Raw genomic sequence first — 10,721 nt, forward strand, 5'->3', positions numbered from 1 at the left:
CACGAACCTGGATCCTTCTGTCTCAGCCTCCAAAGGACTGGGATTACAAGCATGCACCACCACGCCTAGCTCCTATCTATCCACCTACCTACCTATCTATCTATCTATCTATCTATCTATCTATTTTGTGGTACTGGGATGGAACCCCGGGGATTTCTACCCCCAGGCTACACTCCCAGATCTATTGTATATTTTATTTGGAAACAGGGTCTCACTAAGTTGCTGAGGGCCTCACTAAGTAGCTGAGGCTGAACCTCCTTTCTCAGCCTCCCAAGCGCTGGGATTACAAGCATAATTAAAATAGCACCACGCACGCCTGGCTCTATTTTCTTTTTTATTTGCAAACAAGGTCTCCCTAAATTGCTGTGGGCCTCACTAAGTTGCTGAAGCTGCCCACAAACCTTTGATTCTCTTGTCTCAGCCTCCCAAGTACTGGGATTATAAGCATGCACCACTACACCCAGTTTAAATGATTGATCTTTCTGTACATTACTTATTAACATCTATTGTGATATGATTCTATTTTGTTTCCCCAGAGAAAGCAGTTGCTTATTTTGAAACCACTGACCAGATTCTGAACAATGAAGATGATGTTCTTACTCACAAATCATCCTGCAAAATCTTCTGCCACTATGTCAGTGCTATCAATACTGCACCCAGGAACATTGGGAAGGATGGCAAATTCCAGATTTTAGTTTGCCTTGGAGCAAGGTATAAAGCCAGTTTTTTACTTACTCTGTTTTTGTTACGTTTACAAGACTCCGGAAAGTGTTACAGCAGAGCATGTCTCTTCCAAAACTCTCTTCACTTTCTTTTATTCCAACTTTACTATGAGACTTCTGTTCTCTGGTTACCCTCCTATCACTTTACCACCACTGAAACATGAAGTAACAACTGATTTCCCCATCTCACACATGAGAAAATAGGAAATAGATGAGGCACAGATAAGTTAGCAAACTTTGCCAGGGTGACACAGCAAGAAAGGGAAAGCCTAGCCTTATATCCAGTCCCACTCTGGATATAAAGGCCCTCAACCTTTATTCTCTACTGGCACCAAAGATAGATCATTAGACACACTAACACATACACACACACACACACACACACACACACTAAGTAGGCTTTACAGTGTGTGTGTGTGTGTGTGTTTCTATATATTTTGAAACAGGGTCATGCTAAATTGCTGAGAGTCTTACTAAAATACTGAGGCTGGCTTCGAACCCATGTTTCTCCTGTCTCAGCCTCTCAAGTACAGATGTGTACCACCATACCTACCTGAATAAAAGTATATATTTTCATTAGGTATTTTCTAGTGGATTATTGCTTTTGTGTCTGACAGAAATGAAGAGTATAAAGCTGGGCATAGTGATGTCCACTTGTAATCCCAGTATTTTGGGAGGCTGATACAGGAGGATTGTGTTTCACCGACAGCCTCAGCTACTTAGGCCCTTTACAACTCAGTGAGACCCTGTTTCAAAATAAAGAATAAAAAATAGGGTTGGGGGTGTAGCTCGGAGATAGAATGCCCCTGGGCTCCATCCCCAGTACCGTAAAAGAGGAGGAAGGGAGGGAGGGAAAACCTTAAAGAATTTAGGGTTACATCCTTCTGTAGGGAAATAGACTTTATAATAAAAACATTTCTTGTAAAAAGTTTCTCTTCTCCATTTTTCATCTCAAATACATCATTTTCCACCCCCCCCCCTTTTTCCCCTTCATGGTACTGGGAATTGAACCCACAGGCATTCTACCTCTGAGCTATACCTCCAGCCCTATTTTATTTGGAAACAGGGTCTCGCTAAGTTGCAGCTGGCCTCACAAAGTTGCTAAGGCTGGCCGCAAACCTAGGATCCTCCTGTCTCAGCCTCCCAAATACTGAGATTACAAGCATGGGCTGCCACACCCGGCTCCATCTGCCATTTTTCTCTCACTTGTTTATTAAGCACTGCTCTGTCTCACAGATACAGAGGGAGCCTCTTGCCACCATTTCCTTTCTGTGCCAGTTCATACAATGTTGCTAGTTCTGTGGTTTCAGCAGAGATACTTGGAAGAAGATTGTGCCTATGGTCCTGTGGCTAGTAACTACTAGCCACACTGTTGGCTAGTAACTACATCTGCCCCATCTATGCTGGGTGCTCAGTAAATATGGTTGCTCAAATAATTTATTTCTATAAAACAGTGCACAAACTTTAAAGATAGAGGTATTGAAGTTGAGAGGAAGGACTCTAAACATGTAACAGTTTAGCTGGGTGTGATGGCACACACTTGTAATCCCAGCGCTTGGGAGGCTGAGACAGGAGGATTGCACAGATTAGAAACCAGCCTCAGCTACTTAGTGAGGCTCTCAGCAATTTAGTGAGACCCTGTTTCCAAATAAAGTATAAAATAGGTCTGGGTGTGTGGCTCAGAGGTAGAAAGCCCCTGGGTTCCACCCTCACCACAAAATTAATTAATTAATTAATTAATTAAAATAAAAAATAAACATGTTAACAGTTTAATTAGGCATTGTGGTGCACACAGACTTTTAATCCCAGTACTTGGGAGGCTGAGACAAGAAGATTGCAGGTTCGAAGACAGCCTCAGCAACTTTGTGAGGCCCTCAGCAACTTAATAAGACCCTGCTTCAAAATAAAAAATAGTGGGAGCTGGGCATGGTGGCACGCACTTGTAATCCCAGTATTCGGGAGGCTGAGACTGGAGGATTGCAGTTCGCAGACAGCCTCAGCTACTTAGTGAGGCCCTCTGCAACTTAGTGAGACCTGTTTCAAAATAAAGAATAAAAAATAGGGCTGGGTGTGTAGCTCAGAGGTAAAAGTTCCCTGATTTCCATCCCCAGAACAACAACAACAACAACAAAAAAGACATTGAAAGTGACATTTTTATTATAATCTTCTGCAGTGCTATGAATTAAACCTTAGCTTCTGCCGGGCGTGGTGGCGCACGCTTGTAATCCCCGCACTTGGGAGGCAGAGACAGGAGGATCGCGCAGGTTCGAAGCCAGCTGCGCGCACTGGCTTAGGAGACCCTGTTTCCAAATATAAAATGTAAAAAGAGGTCTGGGAGTGTAGCCCGGAGGTAGAAGGGCTTCCAGGAACCCCAGTACCACCAAAAAAAAAAAAACCTTAGCTTCTCGCATGCCAGGCAAGCACTCTCTCCCTGAGCCATACCCTAAGACCCCCTATCTTTTTTAAAGATGGTAAAATCAAGCCAGTCATTGCTATACATACTTATTATGGTCCTAGTACTTGGGAGGCTGAGACAGGAGGATTGCAGGTTCAAGGACAGCCTTAGCAACTTAACAAGAATCTCAGCAATCCAGTGAGACCCTGTTCCAAACTAAAACATAAAATAGTGCTAGCTTGCATATATTTTCTAATATACTTTTAGAATCTATTAGCTTTATACCCTCATTACTCTCTTTTTATCAGTAATAAACCTTTGACTTTTTTTAAAGTGGTAACTGGGGATTGAATCCAAGGGCATTCTACCTCAGAGCTACAACCCAGCCCTGCTTTGTTTTGTTTTATTTTATTTTATTTTATTTTGGTGGTGCTGGGGGTGGAACCCAGGGGCTTTCTACCTCCGGGGTGTACTCCCAGACCCATTTTATATTTTATTTGGAAACAGGGTCTCACTAAGTTGCTGAGAGCCTCACTAAGTAGCTGAGGCTGGCTTCAAACCTGCGCAATCCTCCTGTCTCAGCCTCCCAAGTGCGGGGATTACAAGCGTGCGCCACCACGCCCGGCTCTGTTTTATTTTTTTAATTAATTAATTAATTAAATTTTTGTGGTGCTGAGTGTTACGGATTGGGAGAGTATGGTTGTGGGGAAACTGTTCCCTGGGGAACCCTGCTAGGGTCCTGGACACACTTTCCCCCAACCCATAACAAAACCCAAAATGACCAAAAACAGAAAATTACCGCGGGTTCTTGTCCTAAGCTAAGAATAAATATGCATATCTTGGACAGTTGCTGAAGATTTAAAGAAGTTTATTAGAAAGATAGAAATACAGAAAATAGAAATACAGCCCCATGCCAAATGGCATGGGGGGGGTGACTCGAAATGAATACACCAAAGGGATCGCACATGGACCGGACTTTTATACCCATGACCTCCATCTTATTTGCGTAATTCTGACATAGTGAAGGAATGTCCCTATTAGGTACCTCCCCTTAACCCTGAAAGGTACCTCCCCCCAGCAAGGTGTGGCAAGGTGCCTTCTTTCATGAAGGGCAGGGTCAAACCCTGCCCCATGCTCCCTAGATCATCATGTAGATCTGTCTTTAGATAGAGGAAGCCCTAGCTCTCCTCTATTGACTTGTTAATTATTTTGAGCTAGGTTAATTTACATTGGAATAGCTGCCTGTTTTAGGCAGAAATCAAGTCTTTTCTTTACCCATGTCTGCCACCATTTTGACACAACTATTTTGAAATATATCAATTATTTTCTTTTGAAATATATTAATAATCAGAGCTTTCCCAAATCTTCCTGGCCGTTCCCAATACTGGTACACTGGGAATTGAATCCAGGGGCATTCTACCTTCGAGCTACACTTCCAGTTCTATTTTTATTCTTTATTTTTAAACAGGATCTAAGTTGCAGAGGGCCTCACTAAGTAGGTGAGGCTGGCTGCAACCCAGCATCTTCCTGTCTCAGCCTCCCAAGTACTGAAATTACAAGGGTACACCACCACATCCAGCTTTATTTTTTATTTTGCAACAGCACATCACTTAGTTGCTGAGGACCTTGCTAAATGCTGATACTGGCCTCGAAGCTGTGATCCTCCTGTCTCAGCCTCCCAGGCACTGGAATTTGTAACAGGCTTTGGCTGCCATGCTGGCTAAGCTAAGACTTCTTATCTTTGGTTTTCTCTTACTGACCTCAGAGCTTGACTAGCCATTGCACCATCCAGTCCCACACCCACCAGAAGAAAGCACCAGTATGAGAACTGTGCGGTGAGGCCACAGTGCTCAGGTTGTTTCTGTTTGGGTCTATAGGGATCATCTGCTCCCCCAGTGGATCCCACTGTTAGCCGAGTGCCCAGCCATCACTCACATGTATGAGGAGAGCGCCCTCCTGCGAGACCGAATGACCGTCAACTCCCTCATCCGAATTCTACAGACTATTCAGGACTTCACCATAGTCTTAGAAGGCTCACTCATCAAAGGAGTGGATGTGTGAACCAAATGGCTGGCAACTCAGTGCTGACCTCCTCACCCTCCCCAGCTGTGGGGACAGATGCGGACTTGTCTGACAGGAGTGAGTACGGCAGGGGCAGCCGCTGTGTGCCCCAGTGTGAACCCTCCTCACTCAGCAGGCAAGGCAAAATGCTGTATTGTAGTTCATTTGAACCTGGAATTTAGTATAAAATAGAGTATTTTCATGTGTTAGATGTGTGTAAATATGCTATCTTCTTTAAGAAATTATATAACTCTAATAAGATACTTTTCTTAGATCGAATATTCCTGTGACTTAAGTAGCTTAACAATGTTGGGGGCTCGGGGGCAGAGTGGTGCTAGTCAGGAAGAAGCCAGCAAGTGTGTAAATACGGTGCAACCCAGTCAGGCGTTTTTTTTGGTTGGTGTGTGTGTGTGTGTGTGTGTGTGTGTGTGTGTGTCCATGTATCACAAAGGAAACCAGAACACATTGCTATGTAGTACCCATCCATCCAGTGTCTGGTCATTTATTTGTATGTGAATGTATGCACCTTTACCTACTGTAGCATAGCCCTCATTTGTGTCTTTTTAAGTTATAAACCATTTTGTACATCTAAGTTATGAGTCACTTTTCCAGTCTATTGGAAAAATTTTTCAGTCCGCACAAAATATAGTTCAAGTGTTTTAAATACCAGACCCCAGGAGCTTGGCTGAACTGGAAAGAGAGAAAAACAGTGAGCCCTAAGAAGTTTGTTAAATTGTGGGATTATAACTTCTTTACACTTTGGAAAGATTAGTCAAGACTGACTTCATTCTTAGCATTTTTATTTTTGTTATCCAAGGTACTTTGGGGAGAGATGGGTTTCAAAGTTAGCCTCAGTCATGAAAACACTGGCTTCATCCTGTGCTTTTCATTTGGCCAGCTCAACTCTGCCGTGCCCTCATTTCTTAAGGATATCCAGGAGCTGTCTTTGTTAGGTTCCAAACAATTGCTCTCTGCACCATCCCCCTCAGGAAATGGAAGGAATGTCTAAGGAGGAGGGAGGCTCTGTGTAGCTTGGAATGCTTTTGTGAAAGTATTTGTTGACCATGATAATGCAAATAACAGGAGAGAGAAAGAAAGAAAGCTCTCTGGTATTTCAGGGCGAGCTTTATGTCCTTTGTAAGGAGGGTAATCGTGTAAGACCACTGGCCCTGAGAAGTTAAAGCCACTGCAGCACAAACTGAAAAGATGGGAACTAAACAAGAGGCAACAGTTTTGCAAGACCAAATGTTGTAACTTTCCGATTTATACTTTAAAAAGAAGTTAAATAAGTGTAGTGTTTAGCTACCTGGCCTTCCTCCTCGGGTAGGTCCCTAACTAATTAGGCATGGCAGGTTGTTAGTGAAATTGCCTCAGCAGAGACCAGCTGTTATTCCCGGTTGTGGCTGAGAGGCACAGCCATGGCCCCTCGGGATCTTTGCGCAGTCTGAGGGTCCGGGCTTTAGCCAGCAGTGTTGTTGCCTTATTTCCCAGAGGAAGAAACTAGTGAAACTAGTTTATCTCTTTCTAAGAACTCTCTTTATCAGAACACAGTATTCAGCTACCCATCAGCCCCTGTTAACATGTGACTTCATATTTGAAAAAGGTTGTCGAAGGCTGCCTTTTGAAGACTATTGAAGGAGCTTAAGAAGCAGGTTCTGAGCTTGGTGTTGTGGCACACACCTGTAATCCCGGTACTTGTAAAACTGAGACTGGAGGATCAAAAGTTTAAGGCCAGCCTCAGCAACTTAGCAAAACCCTGTTTCAAAATAATAAGTAAAAAGGGCTGAGGGTGTCTCCTGGAGCTAGAATGACTCTGGGTTCATTCCTCAGTATCACAATTTTTTTTTTTTTTAAGAAGATGGTTCTGAGTGCCTTGGGTAGATCAGAGGTTTATTTTCCTGAAACAAAAATGTATCTACAGTGTGGATAGTATTTAGGTTCCTAATATCCTAGGAACATCTGAAGTATATATGGGAGAAATCCAGAACCTGTCCCACCTGGGGCTCCTACTGCATTTAGTGATCAGAAACAATAGGTGGGCCACTCTGGTAAATCATTCCTGTCTCCATAAGGCCAAGCTTCTGACACACTCTCAGCAACCAGAAAGGTTTTCAGGTACTGTGCTAGCAGCGAGTCGTCTATTCTGTTCAGCTTCCCGTTTTATAAATAGAAACAGAACACTTAAGGATCAGAGGTTATATTCTTGATCTTGCTTCCTTAACAACACAGGATCTAAAATTTATATTTTTATTACACCAGCCAACATGAGACCTGCCTTCAAGGCATTCTTACTAATAGCCTTTCTACTGTTGAATCTTGATTCATCCACCCACACAGATAGGAAATAATATTCTATAATACTGTTTACAAGGACTGATGTTTATTTTAACACACGGTTCACAAGCTATTAGAAGTTACATGTGTTAGCCGGGCATGGTGGCGCACGTTTATAATCCCCGCACTTGGGAGGCTGAGACAGGAGGATCGCACAGGTTCGAAGCCAGCCTCAGCTACTTAATGAGGCTCTCAGCAACCTAGTGAGACCCTGTTTCCAAATAAAATATTAAAAAAAAAAAAAAGGTCTGGGAGTATAGCCTGGAGGTAGAAAGCCTCTGGGTTCCATCCCCAGTACCACCAGAAGTTACATGTGTTAGCCAGGTATAGTGGTATATGCCTGTAATCCCAGTACTTGGAATGCTGAGACAAGAGGATCACAGGTTGAAGGTCAGCCTCAGCAACTTAGCAAGACATGACTTAGTTTAAAAAAAGGAGCCAGGCATGGTAGCGCACGCTTGTAATCCCAGTGTTCGCGGATAGCCTCAGCTACTTAAGTGAAGCCCTTTACAACTCAGTGAGACCCTGTTTCAAACTAAAGAATAAAAAAAATAGGGCTGGGGTGTAGCTTGGAGGTAGAATGGCCCTGGGTTGCATCTCTAGTACTACAAAAAAAAAAAAAAAGTCTGGGAGTTTAGCATAGATATAGAAGGCTCTTGGGTTCAATCCCCAGTACCAAAAACAAACAAACAAACAAAAAAAGGTTACATCTATTATAAAATCTAAAAGCAAAATTGCATTTGGGCGCCTATGGATAAAACTTAAAAAAATAAAAAATAAAGTAATACTAGCCAGGTGTGGTGGAGCACACCTTTAATGCTAGTATTCGGAAGGCTGAGACAGGAGAATTGCAGTTTCCAGGATAGCCTCAGTAAGTAGTGAGACTCTGTTGCAAGATGAAAATTTAAAAATAGGGCTAGGGGTACAGCTCAGATGTAAAATGCCCCTGGGTTTAATCCCAGTACCAAAAAAAAAAAAAAAAAAAAAATGATACCAAGCCAGGCATGGTAGTGCGTGCTTGTAATCTGAGTATTGGGGAAAATGAGATAGAAGGATCACAAGTTCAAAACCAGCCTCAGCAGTTTAGCGAGGCTGTCAGAAATCTAAGTGAGACCCTGTTTCCAAATAAGAAATAAAAGTGGTCTGAGGGTGTAGCTTGGAAATAGAATGCCTCTGGGTTCAATCTCTAGTACTCCCCCCAAAAAAGTAAAATACCAAAAAATGTTATATGTAAAGTTCCATCCCATTTCGTATAGTATGACTATTAAAATGAAACGACTAATTTAAAAAAAAAAAAACATAAATCCACCTGGGAGTGATGACCTGTGCCAGTAATCTCAGTGTCTCAAGAAGCTGAGGCAGAAGGATTGCAAGTTCAAGGCCAGCCTGGGCAGTTTAGCAAGATGCTGTCTCAAAATAAAAATAAAAGCTGGGTATGGAGCTCAGTGGTAGAGCACTTGCCCACCATGTACAAGGCCCTGGGATCCGTCCCCACACTTCAAAACAAAATACATCTTCTCAAATATTGGCCCTGTAGTCATCTGGGAGCACCTGTGCTGATCCCTGTAGTGCCTCCCCTACTCTACACCACTGGCCTCTCTTGTGAGCTGCCTGAGTGACCCACAGCTCATTCTGAATATTCCTAGTGGTTATCCTTTCAGAATAAATGTAACATTTGGAAATAGTATAAAGTCCTTAAAATCCAAGTTTGATGAATAAAAAGAGGGCTTCAGGCCGGGCATAGTGGCACATGCTTGTAATCCCAGCACTCAGGAGGCTGAGACAGGAGGATCACAATTTGTGGTCAGCCTTAGCTACTTAGTGAGGCCCTTAACAACTCAGTGAGACCTGTTTAAAAATAAAGAATGAAAATCAGGGCTGGGGGTATGGCTCGAGGTAAAATGCCCCTGGGTTCCATCCCTAGTACCCAGAAAAGAAAAGGAAAAAAAAGAGTACTTCAGCCAAGTTTGGAGGTCACCCAGTGCAATTATAAATAAAATACAATTCTTAGGTGGCTTAACTATGTGTGAGTCAACACCAAACTATCTTTAGCATGACAGTTAAACAGAATCCTTACAGTAAATGGACATAAACCTTCTAAACCACCTGTCAGAAGACCATGTCCACTTACAGATAACTTTTTTACTATGTTAATTTTGAAAATTAGTGTATTGCTTTAAAATCACACCTTAAATTAAATAATGGAGAATTAAACCCAGAAGGGCTCTCTCTACCTCAGAGCTACACCCCAGCTTTTTTTTTCCCCCTTTGGAAATAGGGATTGAACCCAGGAGCATAGTGGATTCTACGTCCAAGATCTACACTTTTTATTTTGAAACAGGGTCTCACTGTGTTACTGAGGCTGGCGTTAAGCCTGTGGTCCTTTTATCTCAGCTCCCAAGTACTGGGATTAACTGCCTTGTACCAACCCACCCAGCTAAAAGTCAACTTTCAAGCCAGGTGTGGTGGCACACGCATGTAATCCTAGCATTCGGAGGCTGAGACTGGAGGAGCACGGTTTGCTGAGGCCCTCCATAACTTACTGAGACCCTGTTTCAAAATAAAGAATAAAAAATTAGGGCAGGAGGGTGTGGCTCTGAGGTCGAATGCCTCTGGGTTCCATCCCCAGACCCGCAAAACAAAAAAATAAATAAGTAAAAATAAAAGTCAACTTTCTGTTTATTTTTTTCATCTCCATAAATAAAAGAAATGCCTAGGCCCATAAATAGTATTTTCACATGATAAGAGCTTGAAAAGAAATTGTTTTAAAATTAACTTGCCAGGGCTAGGGCTGTAGCTCAGTGGTGGAGTGCTTACAAGTGGTAGAATGCCTAGTAAACACTCTATACCTCTGTTCGGTCCCTAACACCATGAAAATAAATAAATCGTCCAAAACTTACCTCTGAAAAATTCATTCTTCATATGTTCTGAATCCCCCAGTCTTAACCTTCACAACAGAGGGGTGTTCCACCGATTCTAATATTATATGTAAGAGCCTGTATCTGGGCCAAGTGTGTTGGGGGGAGGCTTTAGCACCTTTTTAAAATGAGACCAGGGCTGGGGATGGAGCTCAGTGGTAGAGCTCTTGTCTAGTGTGCCCGGGCCCTGGCTTCTACCCCAGCACCAAAAATAAAGAAGAAAAATGACCGGGCTCAGTGTGAAACAGTACGAAGTGCATCTGTAACTGGGAAAAATAGACGGCTGAGAAC

General features: G+C 42.8%; 1 protein-coding gene across 3 annotated transcripts in view; it reads left to right on the forward strand.

The window, feature by feature from the left end:
- The window catches only part of DENND5B (DENN domain containing 5B), a gene marked incomplete at both ends in the record, with an annotated part of 170,963 nt that extends 165,785 nt beyond the window's left edge, over window positions 1–5,178 (forward strand). For all 3 annotated transcript variants that reach the window (XM_080706507.1, XM_080706508.1, XM_080706509.1), the window contains 2 exons: window positions 537–711; window positions 4,995–5,178. In XM_080706507.1, the coding sequence (XP_080562633.1) occupies window positions 537–711; window positions 4,995–5,178 (359 nt within the window). The remainder of the gene's footprint in view (window positions 1–536; window positions 712–4,994) is intronic.
- Window positions 5,179–10,721: the final 5,543 nt, after the last annotated feature.

This window comes from Muscardinus avellanarius, assembly GCF_963383645.1.
Source record: "Muscardinus avellanarius genome assembly, chromosome: 11".
Classification (NCBI taxonomy): domain Eukaryota; kingdom Metazoa; phylum Chordata; class Mammalia; order Rodentia; family Gliridae; genus Muscardinus; species Muscardinus avellanarius.